General features: G+C 54.7%; 1 protein-coding gene across 1 annotated transcript in view; it reads right to left on the bottom strand.

Moving 5' to 3' along the window:
- LOC114619998 (nuclear receptor corepressor 2-like) overlaps positions 1 to 18,802 on the bottom strand; it is a 67,704-nt gene that overhangs the window by 31,964 nt on the left and 16,938 nt on the right. Inside the window, exons 2-4 of the mRNA XM_028765950.1 lie at positions 8,515 to 8,725; positions 3,169 to 3,296; positions 2,308 to 2,485 (exon numbers count right to left, since the gene is read on the bottom strand). Coding sequence (XP_028621783.1) covers positions 2,308 to 2,485; positions 3,169 to 3,296; positions 8,515 to 8,619 — 411 coding nt within the window. The 5' untranslated portion in view covers positions 8,620 to 8,725. The remainder of the gene's footprint in view (positions 1 to 2,307; positions 2,486 to 3,168; positions 3,297 to 8,514; positions 8,726 to 18,802) is intronic.

The following is an 18,802-nucleotide window of genomic DNA, read 5'->3' as shown; positions in this document are numbered from 1 at the left end:
GCTGGGGGGGGGGGGGGATGGATAGGCACAAAGGGACAAAGATGACTGGAGCTGGAAGAAGATCAAGCAGAGAGACAGCATGAGAGGGAAGGGGAGGGAAAAGGGGCGAGCACAGGACAAAAGGGATGGTGGGGAGGAAGGAATAACACTTGAGCAAGAAGATGATGCCAGAGAATAGAAGACAGAGGGAGAAGGTCACCCAGCACTGCAGGAGGACAGCCCAGTGGCCACAGCTGTCCCAAGTCCAGACCCAGTGTGGTCAGCAGAGTTCCCTGCCCAGACTTCATGCCATCCCACCAGGGGCTCGCAGACAGCCTTGGGTACCCACACTGCCATCAGTCCAGCAAGCCTCTGAGGGAACAGAGGGCAATCAGGGGCACACCAGCAGGGTCGGGGTCTAGGGGTGGAGCCAGGCCAGGTTTAAGAAGACACAAAGATACATGGGGGACTGGGATGGAGAGATTACATTAGTGTTCGGTCACACCAGACCTGATGGCCAAACACTTGAAAAAGCAAGACCTTCATGCCTGAGAAAGGAGGTTTGGGATCAAAGCAAGACCCTGCCTGTCCCCACATGACCTAGTGGTAAAGAGAGGTTAGTAGGAAAGGTGAGAGGCCACTGTCACAGTCTAGGTGAGTGACGGTGGCCTGGGGCAACTGAGGCCAACATAGGGTAGGCAGTGGCTAGATCTGGTGTCTACATGGCAGGATATGGGAGCTGGCTCATGGGCTAAGTGGGTAGAAGAGAAAGGGGGAGGGGTCCTGGGGCAGCAGAAGAGAGAGAGCTGCCAAAGGTGGATGACGTGTCAGTCTGGAACTGACCTATTTCCCAGGGACAGTCTAGGGCAGAGAATGAGGATACCCCAATCAATGTCCGGGAAACAAGGCCATATGTCCCCTGACATCCTGGTGCCTGCTTTAGGTCACCTGACAGGTCACTGCAGCTGAACAGCTGAACTGCACTGGGAATGGGCTGGACTTCTATAGCACTAACACGCCAAGAACATTCCAGAAATCATGCCAACATCTTTACTCTCCTATGGAGACTGGAGTCTGGTCCTGTCACCTGCTCTAGCCTTGAAGGTGTGTATGCAAGGCTCAGAGCCAAACTCTCTATCCAGATAACCTGGGTCACTTAGGGTTGGTCTGCAACTGACTAACAAGGAGGAAGCAGGGCTCAGAATGGCCCGAGCCTGGGGCAGCACCATTGGAACAAAGTGGGGTCTAGAGATAGACAGAAGGCAGAGCAATCCTGGCTCAGAGTCACAGGCCTGTCACTGGAACTGTTCAGAACTATATGCAAGGCTTAGGCAAAGTCTTAATTTTAAAGCCTGCCCAGGCTACAGAGTACATTCAAGGCCAGCTTGAATTTAGCAAGACCCTATTTGGGGGAGGGGCAAGTAATATATATACATACATGTGTATATTAAAAGAAGTCTAAAGATGCAGCTTGGTGGTAGAGGGCTGGCCTAGCGTGGACAAGGCCCAGAGTTCCTCCTCTAGTACACCAGTGTGTGTGAACACATGGGATTAAGCCGAGACAAGGAGTGTAGGCAGCCTCCATGGAGACAGGGCTTGGCCTCACACTGCTCTGGGGCTCCTCAAGCCCACACGGCTACAGATGTAGACCCATTCAGCCCACCTGGCACCCAAGGAGCCATTTAGACCTGGGCAGCAGCAGATCTGCCTGTCAGTCCGCCTGAGGCCCTCAACTCCAGGTCCTGACATACGCACCGTCCATCCTGACTCATCTCAAGGGACTCTAGAGTCCCCTTCCTGAACACTTGCTCAAACATGGGGCAGTCCTGGCTGTCCAGTCTGCTACATGAAGCCTGAGGAGTCCCAAGTCATTGATCTACACAAGCTGTCACCTATGCAGCCCAGCACCCATAGGGCACACGGAACGGGCTAACGTGGACACAGGAGCTGATCTTATGCCTATCGGCCCCCCAACCCTCTGCTCTGAGGCTTCGCAGAACCCTCACCCTCCACTTCCCAATCATACCAGCCAACGAATACAGGCACACGCCAGGTCCTGCCTCAGGGTCCGTACACTCCTGCCAGCTAGAGATACCGTCCCAACTCTTTCCGTCACCCACACCCTCTCTCCTTACCTGACGGCAGCTCTAGTACACAGTCCCACCCTCACACTCACGGCAGAGCTGTCCTCCATCCCTCCACCCGGCCTTTCCCTGCCTCGGCCCCATCCCTCCACCCGGCCTTTCCCTGCCTCGGCCCCCAGCCCCATTCCTGCCCACACCAGCAGCGGCAGCAGTGGACGAGCCCATAGGCCTGGCTGGAGTATACCTTGGTAAGGTCTTCAGACCCACTTGGCTGCCCAGTGGCCAGCAGGGGTGACGGGCGCAGCAGGGTATCAGGTAGGAGCTCCAGGCGTGGGCGCTTGCTCTCTGTGAATTCTATGTCAGGCTTGCCCAGCTCAGGCAGGAAGGTGCGAGACTCCGGGCGCAGGTGGAGCTCCTGAGACCTGTGGGAGGCCAGGAACACACATCACACAGGAGACAGAAGCTTGAGATTCAAGACTCCAGGTGTCTACCTAGCCAGGTTCCCATGAGGAGCCTTGTTAGAAGGTTCCTCTCTTCCCTGACAGGAGGGGACATGATTCTGACTCATGAGGCCTTGTTGTGACTACCCAGCCTGAACCACTCATTGCGGCCTGAAGACTCCACAGTCCCTTCTGAGCTAACCAGAAATACAAAACGTAAGACCCACCCTACTGCTCCTTACCAAGACCTACATTTTAACAAACCCCTGGGGGTTTTAAAGCACAGGACTGAGAAGCACCATGAGGTTTATGCAAAAAACAGCATACACAACACTATTCCTTCTCACCTCCCTGGGCAGGCATCACTAGCTGATCACAGCACTCCTGCTACTAAACCTGATCTAGCCAACAGGTGGAGAGTGTGAGCCGCCTTCTGCTCTTAACCATTCTCCTCAACCTTATGTAGATGGTCACAGTTGCCTTCTCCACCTACTGCCCTGCTCCTGGGAGAGTACACCCCTGTCATGGCCCTAGGATGCCACCAGGAGTAAGTGGCATTAGGAAGGGCTGAAGTCTGGACCCCTGCAGCTTTACCCACAAAAAGTCTCTGTTATCTACCTCAGAGACACCACAGCCTAGTCAAAAAAGTCGCAACTTCTGCTCACCGTTCACTCCCAGGCTGGAACTCCGACAGCAATGAGGGCCGCCGCCTCTGTGGCTGGATGATGGAGCCGGGTGACAGGTGTGAGGTGTAGTCCCGAGGGTGGTGTTGGTACTCAAGCAGCCCCACGTCCTGTGGAAGAAAGGGAGCAGTGAGCAAGCGCAGGTGCAATGGCAGCTTCCTTGCCACCCTGCACCAAGAGGCCCGGATGAGTTCCCAGTCTGTGTCCTCTAGCTCCAATTGCTACCGCGATGGTCCCACCATGATTAGAGAGAGCCCTGTAGCTACAAGGTACTCTTTTTAACGTAGAAGAGTGTGATAAACCACGACACTGGACCCCACATCTCCACACAGGGCTCACTGGGACCTGTGGTGTTCCTGTATTGCCACACTCTCCAGCCGGTGTGCCCGAGGGGGTGGGGGGAGGGGAGAAGCACAGGCCCTCTAAAGCCACAGGCTGGACGGTCAGCTTGCAAATCCCACTTTTCCACAACCCACACCACCCAGCTGTAGGTTTAGAGAGAAGAATGTGTCACCTTCTCCCAGACCCTGCCCACTGACACGGGGCTGGGAACTGCCCTAGCAGGGCACTGGTGAGCATGGCCCACAGACAGACCCAGGTATCCTTGGACAGGTATCGCCCTGAGAGTCAGGCTCCGGCACGAAGGGGAGGGAAGGACTGCAGAGCCAGCGCAGATGGGGCTATGCAAACCCAGGTCCCAGTCAGCCAACCGTTCAGGAGCCCTGCCCACCACGAGAAAACCAGCTAGCTTATGAAGCATGGGGGAGGGGGAGAGGCAGGCTACACCCTCCCGCTCTGAACAATGCTGTGATTTCTGACCACACCTGGGTCGTCACGGTCCGCGGAGGAGGCCTCAACCTTAGCCTCCCCTTTGCAGCCAGAGCGCAGGGGAGTCAACACGGCTGATAAATCCCCAACCTCAAAGTCTCACCGCGGTGCCAGGCTCCCTCGCTGCCCACTGGCATCCTCAGTCTTAACCTGGATCCCACCAACCCCTACATAAAACCTTCTTAACGTTTTTTCACAAGGACCAAGATCACCTTATCGCTGTGGGAAAATGAGGGACGTGGGAGAGGAGACAGCGAGCGTGTACACCATCTCTAATTTAAAAAAAAAAAGAAAAAAAGAAAAAAGAAAAAAAAGAAAAGACAAGGTTCCACCTTGTACCATGCCAATCGATCTATTCTATTAGCCTGGACACTTGGTTACATGCACGGCGATCGATTAGTAATGTCTGACTTGGGTATGGCCGCAGACAGTGTGGGCTATAGGTAACTTAGTTTTCCTTTGGCCTATTTTCTTCTCCTTTTTGAGTCCTTTTTATTTGGTTGTAGATTTCATTTGATCTTTAATTATGTGTCTGTGTGTATGTCTCTGTGTGTAGTGCCCATGTAAGCCAGAGAGAACATGAGGACGCTGGATGCCCTGGAGTTAGAAGCAGCAGTCAATTGTGGGTGCTTGAAACCGAGCTCAGATCCTCTGAAAGAGCAGCACAGGCTCTTAACTGAGGAGCTGAGGCATCTCTTCAGCCCCTGGCTTTGTATCTTAAAGCAGTTCTTATTGCAAAGAATTGATGGCAGCTGTCAGGCGCGTCGAGGATGTGAAAGTAGCCGGTGTCCTGCCCCTAGACGGCGAGCGACTGGAAAATCTCAGAGACCAAACTGCAAGGGAAGGGTCTGGCAATCAAGACCTCGCAAAACAGGACCCAGGAGAATGACAGGGCTACCAGGATGGCCCTGCAAGGATGACTTCAAGAGAAAGGATCCCATACTCAGGTCGCCGCAACCAAGCCCTCTGCACGAGATGACTAATGTCACCGCCCCCCCCCCCAAGGCAGCCACATGGAGGGCAGTCTGAACATCAAGAGAATGATGGGCCCAGGGAGAAGAACAGTCCTTCCCGGTCACACAGCAAGGACAGCACAGGTTCTGCAGGGTGAGGCTCAACTGGCACTTCCACAGGGAACTGGGACAGTCATAGGTCACCGACCCTAAGGCTGTCCCATGGGTGATTTACAACACCTGACTCAGGAGTAGAGGCCCACCCCAGCCCCCAGATATTTCCACTACAAACAGTACAAGTGGAAAGCCCCCAAGAAACACACTGTACCCCAGCACAAGTCTAAGAAGTAGAGGGTCGCAGGAGATCATACGGAGGCAGAGTTTCAGCCAAACCCTGTGAACACCGGATTCACCGCTCACTCCTGAACAGTGTGTTCACTCCAACAGACCCTCGCGTCAGGGCTCTGGCTCAGCCTGAGCACTGCGCATCCGGACGCCATGCACCTGCCTGTCCCTCCTCTCGGGTCCCAGCTCCAATATCAGTATTTGGCTCTCCACTTAAATATGGCCTCTGCTAGCCTCATCTTTACTCACTGTCCCCCCAAGAGAATGTCAACTCCCCAAAGTGAGAGGGTGTCTCCACCTTCACAGCTCTGCCTCCAAGGCTTGGAAATTGGCACGTGACACACCTAATCTGCATTTCTCAAACAAATCAACGAGCGAATTCATTAATGAGTGGATGGATGAGCAGATAGGCCAATGACCGAGACTGTGAGCTAATGAATGGATGGCTAGACGGATGAAGACCCTAAGGCAGTACACGTGTAACATGTGCAGGTAGCGCAGGACCTCACGCTATGCCCACACACCCAGGTCATCAGCCGCAGCCAGCATCCAGAGCCATTAGAAAGGAGCAGGCTGAGCCCTGTGTGGCCCAGCAGAGTTCGTGACCAACTGGAAACAGCCCACAGGTCCATCCCACAGCCACGAGTCAGCCAGCTAGGCCCAAGGCCAAGGCTAGGCACAGCCAACTTTGTCAGGCATCCCTGGCACGCACCTTGCCAGGCACTGACCTGCGGGTACGTGGCTCTTTGCACCCCACTGCCAGCAGCATGGAGGCAGGGAAGAGAGACAAACTGTAGGGTCTGGGCAGTGAGGCCTGTTGCTTACAGAAAGCATGTTACTCCCGATGACGTGAGGGGACTAACAGTCTGATGCTGTAGGCAGGGGGGTCCTCATACTTGCCGTCCCTATTGTCACATCACACAGAGACCAGCTCATGGCCCAAGCATGATGTCACCTCAGTAGAACCCCAGCCATTTTATAAGCAGCTCGCTTGACTGAGAGGGCAGGACTTCCGGGAAGACAGGCCTGCTAGAGTATGGAAGTGGCCCAGACCCAGACATCATGTCCCCCGGGACCAGGACACCACACACTGAGCTGGTCACCGCACCAGGGCTAGAACACATGGTAACCCCCGAGACGATGTGCTCTCCTACAGGGTGTCACCTTGCCATGGCTCCACGGCTCCCCTTCTCTGCCCTCTCTCTCCTAAGAGATTAACAAGTGTTAAGGGGAAAGCAAGTGACCTTTTCCGGTCTGTGCTGCTCTACCCACCCTTGGACCACGGGAAAGAGATGGGGTACAGTGTGGGGGGGGGGGGGGGGGGACTGGGAAGGCTGGGGAAATGAGGGTGGGCGGGCTGAGAGGGCAGGCTGCAGGAAGGTCAGGGCTAGCGAAGGCCCCTGAGGGAGAGGGTGGCGGAGGGGCTGTGAGACAGTCACCAAGCCGGCACAGAAAAGTAATGGGGCCTCAATATCCACCCGGAGAGGAACCCTCCACAGACCCTGGGGAGCAGCAGAGCCCTGCTTGGTGGCCCAGCAAGGGCTGGAGGCCAAAGAGCAAGCAGGTTCCCTGGAAAGGAGCACGTGGGCCCCACCGGGGCACAGACATGTTCCAACCTGTAGCTATCCCATCAGGCCACACTCACCCCAGAGGGGTTAGTAACCACTGGGTCCCAACCAGCAGCATCCTGCGTCACCAATGGCCCAGCAGGAGAGTGGGAGGTGCCTGGGGTCAGCCAGTGACCCTAAATGCTGGGGAGAGGACACAAATGGGGCAAAGAGCAAGGAGTCAGGTACAAGGGAAGGGGCCACAGCAGCCAGAGGGCTCCCTGAGGCTGGGCCCACACTGAGAGTGGATAAGCAGTATGAATGAAGGAGGACATCTGCTCTGCCTGGGGGACTGGGATGGGGGCAAGGGGAGGGGAGGGGGAGGGGAAAGAGATGGTAGGACCCCAGGCAAGGCCCCATCCAGGAAATGGCTTTAACAGTATCAAGTTATGGTGGCAGCAGACAGTCACATGGGGACATGCGTAGGCATCCTTGTGGGTGTTGCTGTCACTCCTGCTTTATAGGTGACAGAACTGAGAGTCCCTCCCCCATATTAACTGACACGGCTAGGTCACTCGCCAGCCTGGAGAGCTGATGTCCTTGCTGCTGGCTTGGTTGCGACTCAGTGCTTCAAACAGCAAACAAATGGTCGCTGCGTTACCACATAAAGGCTCAGAGCTAGGATATACAGGACCCCAACACTGCCATGGCTGCCGCAGGATGATGGTTAGGGCTTGTCTTCCCTCTCCAGGCCTCCCAGCTGTTCCATCCAAGGACCTGCCACTCTGAGAGGGTATAGCTGGCTCTGCACATAGGCTCTCTGTTCTGGAAGAGCCACTGTACATGGGACCCTACGGGCAGGCCCTGAGGCTCATGGGAAAGCATTCTTGACTCACAAGTAGAAATATGTCCCGCACAGATACAGTTCTGTCACAGAAATGGACCACACCACCAAGGAGGGACAGAAATGAGCCTAGATACACATACATTCTCTCTTTCTCTCAACATGCATGAGCGCACACACACACACATACATACACTCTCACACACACACACACACTGCCACCCAGCTGTGACTGTTACATCTCACAATCACACTCCCTCACTCAACAGCCAGAGAGGTATAACAGGCACACAATAAAGGCCAACAGAGATGATTCAAAGGCCTAGCCTGCTTGCTCTACAGTACGAAGAGAACAGAAACAGGACCCTGCTCTGGGCTTCAGAGTCTTACAGCTAAAGAGGCACCAAGACCTTGAGGGTTAGGAAAAAGTACGACCTCAGTCTCCCTCCCCAAAACCACCCCAGGCCCAGACACAGCAGAAATGGGCCCCGCTGTGAGGGGAGTGCACACTGTGGGCGCTCTATTGTACAAGCCGAGTCCACAAGATAGAAACAGAGTGCGTCCACTCAGCCTAGCCTCCGCTTCCACCTTCCCACACTAAAATAAGACCTGCTACATAGCCTCAGCTGGTCTCAAAATCGAAATCCTCCTGCCTTCACCTCCTCAATCCTGAGACTGTACAGGCCTCCATCACCACACCTGGCTGCCACAAGTGTCCCCACTGAGACCAAATCAACACAGGCCGCACTGGCCTGGCTTCAGAAGATGCATTGCGGTAGCTGAGGTGGTACTAAGCAGACACGCCCCTTACCGTGTGGGGCCGGGCTATCTGCACCGGGTAGGAGATGCCATGGGGTGGGTAGCGGGGCTCAGCAGCCCGCCATGTCTGTGCCACAGGCTGTGTGGATCCTGACATGGTGGTAGGGTCCAGGTAGGCTTTGGAGCCCAATACACTCTTGACCACACCTAGGACTAAGGGCTGGTCTCGGTCATCTGCTGGCAGGTGACCTCGTCACAGGTGCCTGTGGAGAGAAGAGAAAAAAAACAAATTGAACAGGAGGCAGCTGCTCCACAGCCACTGCGGCCTAGTCCTTCCTCCTGCCTGAGCCTCCTTTCAATGACAGCCCAAAGCCACAACACCTTGCCTAGCCTCCAAAAGCCATCTCACTACTCGACAGGCCTCAACCATCAGGCTTGGGAGCCTTGGCATGGACACCATACCCACAGCCATCCGCCGGCTCCCACACCCACCTTGGTCAGCCAGTTCATCCCATAGCTGGGACTTTCCAGATCTCCAGGGCAAAGTTCTTCAAAAGCCCCTGGCAGCACCAGCTCACAGCTGCTGGGCCTGTCCCTGGGCTATGTGCTAGTAGAGCTGTACACGGCAGTGACCCACGATGGGTCACAGGGTGACAACAGTTGCTAAGCAAGGCTGCTTGGCTGCTCTTTGGTCCTCAGCCAGGGAAAGGACACAGATGAGGTTGGCCTGCTGCCACTGGGAGTCGGGGAACAGGATGCTAAGGGTCACACTAGGGATGGCTAGAACCAGACACGAGCATCCTGAGCAACAAACAGGTCCAGGATGGATAAAGGCTACCTTCCAGGCAGGAACCTCCCTGGCTAATACAAGAAGAACAATGACAATAGTCCAGTGCTGTCAAGAATGGGAACTGAGAGACTGCAGAAGCAGGGAGGCCCCGTGGGAAAGTCTGAGACATCCCTACGGTCCTTCTTCTCTTTCCCTAAAGGCCCTCCCTTTCACATTACACCCAGAGCTGAGGCTGGAGCTCTACCCAAGCAATGATACAGGAGGATGACAAGGAGACTGACCAGACCCCTAGCTCCCTGTAGTTTCACCCCGGCCCTTCCTCTTGGGCTAACTGGTAACAACTGTCCTCCGAGCCACAGAAAGCCTACGTCAGACAGTGACAGGTCTCATGCAGGGAAAAAAAACACAGAGGGAGAAGACTGCAGATCCAATCCCTTCCCCAAGCTGGAGGCCCTGACTCTATGCATTCAGTCCCTACTCAACTCAACCTACCAGTGTGCACCAACTGAACCCAAGAAGAGTCACGTGACCCATGCATGGCCAATCAGATGGTCAGGAAAGGGAGGCGGTGACTGGCTGAGGGATGAGCAGGTAAGTCAACCTGTGATCCCAGTGGACAGCCATCCCTGAGCACCCTGGGCAGGTGTGGCTTTGCTCTGATGGCCCTGGGTGACTTTCTGTTACTTGTTACCAAGAACTCTGGCTCACACAGAACCTATCATCAAAAAGACATGTCACATGACACTTATGAACACAAGAACATTGGACCAAGAACCATGCCAAGAACCATAGCTTCAGGGAGTACGGTCCCTTCTCAGAACCTTAGCACTCTCTTTTCCAAAGTGTAGGTGGCACTGTCCCTGCCCCTCAGGGTCAACGAGATGCCACCAATGTAAGATACTTCCTAAATATGCCCAGCGCCACGCACACATACACACACACACACGCACACACATGTGTATACACACACACACACAGAAACACAGCCCCCTCCCAGGCCACACCTCAAAGTCAGTCCCTTTCCTCCAGTGTGGCAGCAACACCAAACTCTGGCACACAGAGGCCCAGCAGCACACAAAGCAGAAGGATCAGAAGACAACACAATCAAACACTGTGCACAGACTTGTTCATCCATTTTCTTAGCAGGCTGAGACAGGAGGATTGCAAATTCAAAGTCAGCTAGAGAAACTAAGTGAGACCCTGTCTCGAAAAGTGAAAAGGAGCCAGGCATGGTGGAGCACATCTTTAACCCCTGTGGCGGGAGGCAGAGGTAGGAAAATCTCTGAGTTCGAGGCCAGCCTGACCTACAAAGTCAGTTGTGAGATCTAGGACAGCCAGGGCTATACAGAGAAAGCTTGTCTTCTGAAAAAAAGAAAAAGAAAAGTGGGCTGGAGAGATGGCTCAGTGGTTCAGAGCACTGGCTGCTCTTCCAGAGGTCCTGAGTTCAATTCCCAGCAACCACATGGTGGTTCACAACCATCTGTAATGGGATCGGATGCCCTCTTAGGGGGTGTCAGAAGACAGCTACAGTGTACTTACATATAATAAATACATGAATACATACTTCGGGCCGGAGCAAGCGGGGCCAGAGTGAGAGGAAGAAGGGAAAGGGGTGGGGGGAGAAAATGGGAGGAAGGGAAGGAGAGGAGGTAGGGAGGGGCAGAGGGAGGGAGGCAAGGAGGGAGGAGTAAAAAGGGCTGGGGATACAGCTCAGTGGTAGTACGTCTGCCTACAATCTCCAGTGACCGCCTGTGCAGGGGCATGGCTCAGTAACACAGTACCTGCCTAGCATTTGTGAAATCCTGGGCTAAATTCCTTAAAACTGAAAAAAAAAAAAAACCCACAGTTGCTAACTGTAGACAAGAAGATCTCTGCAGGCCTGCCTCCTAAGTCCCCACACCCTAGGTAAAGTGTGAACTCATGCCCAGCACTCAGGGCCAGTGCACGATGAGGCCCGTTTGCAGCGACATGGAGACCATCGCCAGGCACAAGTGAGCCTGCGGCAGAGAGAAAGGGATAAGAGATAACTCAGCCTGCGAATCCAGCGGACAGCCATCCCTGAGCCCCCCGGGCAGGCGTGGCTTTGCTCTACCCACCCTGGCTGGCTTTCTGTTACTTGCTACCAAGAACTCTGGCTCACCAAGACTACCTTGCTCCAAACTGAGACATGTCACATGACACTTATGAACAGAGTGTGTGGAGGCCAACAAGGTGGCTGTCCTGTGCCTGAGGCAAGCTGCTGCTGAGGGAGGGGCTAGGGTAAACAGGTCTACCCCACACCTCGAGCCCACAGCACCAGCAATGCAATCCCACCCCAAGGGTGACTGTCCTGTGTGACGTGGTCCAGCGCCATGCAACACCTGCGGATGGCCTCAAAACCATTATTTGCTTTTGGGGATACACAGGAAGGCTGGGAGGTGGGGATGATCCTCCCCTCCTGGCCAGTGGAAATGTAGGGGAGGCAGAGAGGCTGCCTCTTAGGCTATCTCTGGGGAACCTCATACCTCAGCCCAGCCTGGCTGGCCCAGGTTTCACAGGGCATCCCCTAGGAAAAAAGGAGCTGCATGGTCCAAGGTCACACTACCAAGTCCTTTCCAGTGCCCCCATGTGCACAGAGTGGCCCTAAAGCTAGAGACTCTATGACCTCACCCCCATGAGTGACCCCACCCTCACTGGTGACCCCCCACAAGTGGCCCCACCTCCAGAAATGTCCCTGCTCCCATGAGTGACCCTACCCCATGGGTTACCCCACCCCCATAGGTTATCCCACCCCCACGGGTGACCACACCCCCACGGGTGACCACACCCCCACGGGTGACCACACCCCCACTGGAGACCCCATCTCTATGAGTTTATCCAGCCCACTTTTCACATCTTCTACCCTCAGCCTTGTTCGAAGGCAGCTTGAAAAACAAAAACAAATTAGGAAAACAAGTCGGCAGGTCCCCGACACGCGACACACAAACTACAGAATCACTGAGGACCTGTGATCCTACTCCTAGGAGCCCAAAGAACTCAGGGGTCACACGGTGGAAATGCCCAACAGCATGGCCTGCCCATTCAATGAGAGTGCTTCTTAGCCAAAAGGAAAAAGAAAAATAAAATAAAATAAAAACAGGATATGACATAAACCACACTAGATGATTCCAGGGATGTCACACTGAGTAACGGGATCCAGATACTTAAGACAACACAGTGTGTGACCAACTCACACAACTGTCCACAGGGGCACAGCACAGGTCAGAAAGGAAAAGGGTAGTTAACCAGCCCCGGCACAACAGACAGGCTTTCTACAGTCATGAGAACAAGGAGGCAGAGTGTTCCGGGCAGGCATCATCCCGGCAAAAGCCCAGGGGCGAGACTACATGTCCTATGTCTGAGAACACTACTGAATTAGACGGAAGGTTACTCAAGGCCCCACAGACCATGGTGAATTCAAACAGATTCTGTTCCAGGAACAATGGGGAGCCCCAGAAGGTGACAGAGGGACAGTACAGCGTCCCTGTTTTTGCCACGGGTAGCACAGCTGGCAAACCACTATAAACGTCCAAGCTGGAGACAGACTGTGGGATGGGGCAACAGCAACTGGGAAGTGAGCAGATGGCAGAGCATCGGGTAGGAGCCAGACAGAAGCCTCACAAGCCTGCCACAGGGAGAGACATCTTCACACACCTCAAGGTGGAGTGGCTGCGGTCTGGGGACAGCAGGGTCCTGGCTGCACGGCCTGCCAAGAGGAACCTGTCTAGGCAGCGCCAAAGGAGGAGCCTGGAAGGCAAGAGGCTCTCAGATGGCAATCTCAACAAGACTGCCTCCATGGAACAGTGTCACTCTGTAGGGGCAGGGACGAGCTGAACTCAGGGTGTGCATTGCTACAGTCACGGCCTCTGGCCGGGACATCCTCCAAGACCATTCCTGTACGATACACACCTTAGGTGGCATGCATGCCCGTATCCCTTGCCCATTTCCTTCTCCTCACAGGGCTGGCCAGCATAACAGACACTGTGACCAGCAGAAGTGGGCAGCCCCAGTGATAAAGGGCTCACCTGTGTCCCCGTCCCATGGCAGCAACCTCCTTCTGGGACTACAGGCCGGTATGTGGCATTCTGAGACACAGCCAGTGGCCTAGCTTAGACACGGGAGATGAAATAAGGGGTAAGTGGGGGTGACAGCCATGGGGCATGCTATCTGCAGCAGTAGCTTACAACTTCCTGGAATCATAGCACCCACTGCCATCAAACTTATAGTAGAACGGTGGGGGGCGGGGAAGCAGTTATCCAGAATTAGAATGTAGCAGTCAGAAGCCAGAGCTCATATCCTCCATGGGGCCCAGGCTTTAGAACACAGACTGCCTGAGCTGGGGAATCCCAGGAGGCCATGGTATAGCCCAGTTCCCACAGACACCTAAAGCCTTGTGGACAGGAACCACACTGACTACACACTCCGCCTGACAGAGCTACCTCCCTGCTCCTGTGTTTTTGTGAGAGCCACAAGTTGCCAGGAACCCCATATTGCCACATGAAGAGTCTATCCTCTGGCAATGCCTTCTCGAAGGGTTTCTGAAGCTCCTGACCAAACTTAGGCACTGGGGACAATTTTGAAGGCCCCCAACCCTGTACCCCACCACACAGGACTCTTCCTCCCTGGCTCCAGCCCTGGCTGGGATCAAGCACATGGTCAAAGCAATGGAGACTGAAAGCCAAGTCACAGTTTCTTGGTCACTGAGTAGAAATAATGCCAAGAGCCACCCAGTCCTAGAGAGCTCCCCTTTCAACAAAGCCACATAAGCTACTGTCCCAAATGGCTGGACCAAGGCCAGAGACCAACTCTACCCTTTACCCTGCTGTGCATCCTTGGGTTGGGTACAGACTTCTCTGTGCTTCAGGTAGGAGGCTTCATGGGGAAGCTACTGATGAAGAGTTGCAGGCCAGTCTTCACCTCTAGAAAGCCACTGTTCCAGGGGAAGGGCTTCAGGCCCTCTGGCTTTCATGTGGCCCTCACAGGGTCCCCCTTCCTACCGCACAGCAGTTGAGTCTCCATCATGGGCCCTGGTGATGGTGTCTGCTGTGGCTGAAGGCTGTGAGCCTGACACCAAACACACCTGAACTGTTCAACAGCACTCCTCTGCCCGGGATCATACACCATCCATAGGCCTTGGCCACCTAGGCACTGAAGAGCTCTGACTAAGTGTGGGCCACAGGTTCTGGTACTTAGCCACACGGGTGTCCCCTGGGCTGCGGCCAACAACCAGCTCCTGCCAAAGCAGACAGAGTCACTTCTTCCTCATGGCTTTCTTTGTGCTTAATTTTTGCTATTGTGTGTTTGTACGTGCGTGTGTATGCACACGCCGTGTCTGCACACATAGAATCCAGAGATCAAACTTGGGTATCACCTCCAGGATACAACCACCGTGTATTTTGAGACAGGACCTCTCACTGGAATTCCCTGAGGAGCTAGGCCGTCTCTACCTCCCCAGAGCTGGGATTACAAGCACGTGCCGTCATGCCTGGCTTTTCTCCCTGGGTTCTAGGAATGGAACTCGGGTTCTCATTCATGTGCGGCGAATACTTTACTGACTGAAGCATCTCCCCAGCCCACTACGTAACTTTAAACTGGGGAGAGGGGAGGCTAAACCATAGCTGGTGACCCTTGGCCATGCAGTTCTCTGGCCCCCACATCAGCTTCTGCCCACTCCTCCCCAGCTCCTTCTCCTCAGGCCCCAGCCTCCCTGGGTTGCCTCAGATTTCCATCAAGCCCTCTCCTCCATCTGTCCACCTCCATGACCACTCTGCCCACAGAGAGAAAGCATCAGAATGGGCTGGGGTATAGGTGCCAGGGGCAAGGGGTAGTGACATTTGCTGGGTGGCTCTGAAGAACTCTGCTTACTCCAGTGACGGAGGGAAGCAGACCGCCAAAGCCGAAGCCACTAGAGAAAGACACAGGCCCATCTCTCAGCAGGGACACCCCGAGACCCAGGGCCTTACAGGCTGGGCATGTCCTTCATCTCCCTCCTGCACAAGAGAGACTCAGAGCCCAGGTGACACACAAGCAGGTGGCCAGAGACAGTGTCAGGTAGAATAGGGAAGAGGGAGTTGACGGGCATGGGGGAGGGGTCTCCAGGCAAAATTTCACAGGCAGAAGGCTCTGGAGATCAGCTGCACACTAAGGAAGCATCCAACACTTCCACGCCATGCAATTCAAAACACTGAGGTAATTATCACAATGTGGGCAGACACACATGCAGGCACGAACACTCATGCCTCCTCCAAGGGGCCCCTTGATACAACTCCCTATAGGCCCCTGAGACTCCGTGCCCAGCATAATGAGCTGTTAAGTTCCCCTCTCCAACCCACATTACTCCACAAAACCTAAGGCTAGCTGGGCTTGTCCAGAAAGACCTCATAACCTGCTGGGCTGCAATCCGCCAGCTCGCCATGGGCCTAGACTAGGAGGAGCTTTTCAGAACATCTAGTTTCACGCGAGGCATGAGACCCTGCAAGCCAGACAGGGCCAGAACCCCCTCTTGCCCACCTGTCCACCTAATCACACATTTGCCTGCCTGGCCACTGGGAACTGCCTGTCTGTCCCTTCCTACACACAGTCCTCAGGATGCTTCTGGAGGCATCCAGGAGAGATCGTTGATAGCCTGAAAGGAATAGCAGACTGCCACATGTGGATGTGTCTCTGCAACCAAAAATTGCTGGTCACCAGCTGCCCAGTCATAGGATCCCTGCAATGCAGTTCCCTGTCCCGACCAGCTTGAGGCTGGCTACAGTGCTACCTTCCTCATCTTCCCTGCTAGCCAGCAGAGAAACCTGTGGCCACCTGGATACCCAACCAAAAGGACACTCTGTGTGGATCAGCACAGTCAGAGCACATACACAGTCACCAGTGGTGGCCCAGCAACCCAGCAATGATCAACAAGAGATCTGACATGAGACAACAATCGAGAATCTGGAGACCCTGTAGGCAGGAGCCAAGGGCAATAAGTACCCAGGTACCCTAGATCCCAAAGGCAGTCCCAGTGACTCTGTCAACTGAGGATCTCAGAACGGACAGGGCCAGATCACTAAGGATCCAGGGAAGAGGGCCTAGACAGGAGACAAAAGAGCAGTCGCCAGGCCCCACAGCATGCAAGCCAGGCAAAACTATGGATAGCACAGACCCAGGAGCTCGGCTGGAACTCAGTAAGGTGGCTGGGAGGGCATGTGGAGCCCAAATATTCCAGGCAAAGCCAGAAAGCCAGCTCCACTTAGGGATATCTCTCAATGTGGTCTCTGAAAAGAGGTGACTACCTAGTAACCCAGCCTGCCACCCAAATGCAGAGGTGGCCCCGGGTTCCAAGACAGACCCTCTGTGCCTTCAGCCAGCCAGTTATGCAAACCTCTGGCAGCATCCCGCACAACAGGAATGCCTACAACAGGCAAAACACTCACGCTAGGCCCAGTGCCCTGGTGAGCTGGTGTGGAGCCCAGTGAGCCATCCATCCCTAAGCCTCATTTACCTCAGAGAGACACACTAACTGGTCAACATCAGGCTGGTTAGGGGTCTACACCGGCTCTTTCTATACCCTGTGGAGGCAGACAGCAGCGGGCCCAGCCTCCTCTTAGCACACTCCGGTCTCCCTGACAGCTAACCACACAGCACCCTATGGTTAGCCCCAGCTCAAGAAGCGGGCCTCACATTCACAATGTCGCTGAAGAAGACCTTGAACTTCTGATCCTCCTACCCACAGCTTCCCAAATGCTGGGATCACAGGTGTGGGGTCACATTTATAGGCCCCTGCAATGATTCTGTGCGCATGTCAGGAGCAGCGAGCTTTCCCGCATGGGGCTGGTGAGTGCAGACTTCAAAAGAGAGAAGACCGAGCGCCTGGATCCAACCGGGCCTGAAGCTCTGATTAGTCACATGGAACTTTTGTACTCAACGTAAGGAGGAACAGAGAGTCCTCCCATTGCCATGGGGAGACCTGACCGAGTTGTATCCTGAGATACTTCTAAGTTCCCGTGGCTCAGATCTCCAGCCTCCAGGTCCCTCTTCCGTACAGAATGGAGCAAGGCGGAAGTAGTTAAATGAGTATCTGGGGTGGGAGCCAAAGCAGGCGTGCCAGACTCCTCTCCTCGCTATTGGTGACTCTTAACAGGGACATGGGCCTTGTAGACAGTGCCTGCTCCTCACAGATCTTGCAGATCTGGGTCAGTCCTTGGTGGCAGACACACTCCACTGCCGGCAGAAACGGAAGCCTCCATGAAGATTCTGCAGGAACATGGTAGCCTCTCTGCAAAGGGAGGCCTGACCATGGGCGTGGAGCCCAAGCTGATAAACAGGCCACCCTCAACAGTTGGGCCACACACCTGCCTTCACCATACCCCTTCTCTACCTTGACGGGACCTCAGTTTTCTAGAACACAGAAAGAGGTCAGCCAGGCATGGTAGCGCATACCTTTAATCCCAGCTCTAGGGGGCAGAGGCAGGTGGATCTCTGTCCGTTCAAGACCAGCATGGTCTACATAGCTAGTTCCAGAACCACCCAGCCCCTGGTGGGGATGGGCGAGACACCCTACAGGCGTCTGTGTCCCCAGGCCTCTCTCTCCCTTTTATTCTCCATCTGCCACAGCTCCGTGTCAGACAGTGGAAGAAGAGACTCTTCCCACAGGCCAATACTGCTTCCACCTCAAGGCCTAAGTGGTCACCATGGTAACAGACCAAAGTGAATAGCTCTTGCCATCTTGGTGACCAGCCCTCTCTCCTCAAGCACTGCTGGCGTCCTACCCAGTCATCTGACAGCCTGGCCTCAGATCCATCTGAAACACTGTCCAGGTGCAGAGAGGGGTACAGAGAGGCTGAGTAAAGTGTCCAAGGTCACACAGCAGACAGGCAGCAAGCACAGGTAAGCCTACTCCAGATTCTGGGTTCCGGATCAAGTCTTTCCTAAATTGCTATAAAAAACCACAAGGAAGGTCCTTCAAAACACAGAAATGGATTCTCCCACAGCTATGGAGGCCTGATGGGCTGTTCCCAGGGTTCCCGAGTAGGTTAGAAGTCCAGGTGTCCTTACAACGGCCACACTGGCCCATTCTGTCTCCTTCCTGAGACTCTCTCCTGATTATGATGGCACTGTACAGGGACTGCGGCCACCCAGGGAAGTCACGGTGATTCTATCTGCAGTCACTCTACAAAAGACCTCATTTCTAAATGCTGTCACAGGATCTGGGGTACCCAGACTTGAGCAGACCCAATCTGAGTCTGAGGCTCCCTCAAGCCCACAGCTAGGCCCCGTAGAGTCTTCGTGTAGCCAGGGAGGCCGAGCAAGAAGCCACATGTAGGAACACCAAGGGGCATGGTCCTGGCCCAGCGGCCCCTATGACTGGCAGGAGGCCAGGGTCTCACGCCCAAGGCTCTTGGGAGAGGCCAGCTCCGTGACTCATCCACTCATAGGCCAAGAGGCTGGAGGTGGCTCGAGGAGAAGAGAGAAAAAGGCAAGCCAATGACAAAGTCCCCAGCTGGGACCTGTGTGCTGTTGGATGGGATGATCCCCCTCCCCCCCCCCCCCC

Source organism: Grammomys surdaster, unplaced genomic scaffold (genome assembly GCF_004785775.1).
Source record: "Grammomys surdaster isolate TR1022 unplaced genomic scaffold, NIH_TR_1.0 166, whole genome shotgun sequence".
NCBI classification, from domain to species: Eukaryota; Metazoa; Chordata; class Mammalia; order Rodentia; family Muridae; genus Grammomys; species Grammomys surdaster.
This window is presented reverse-complemented; position numbering and strand designations above follow the sequence as displayed.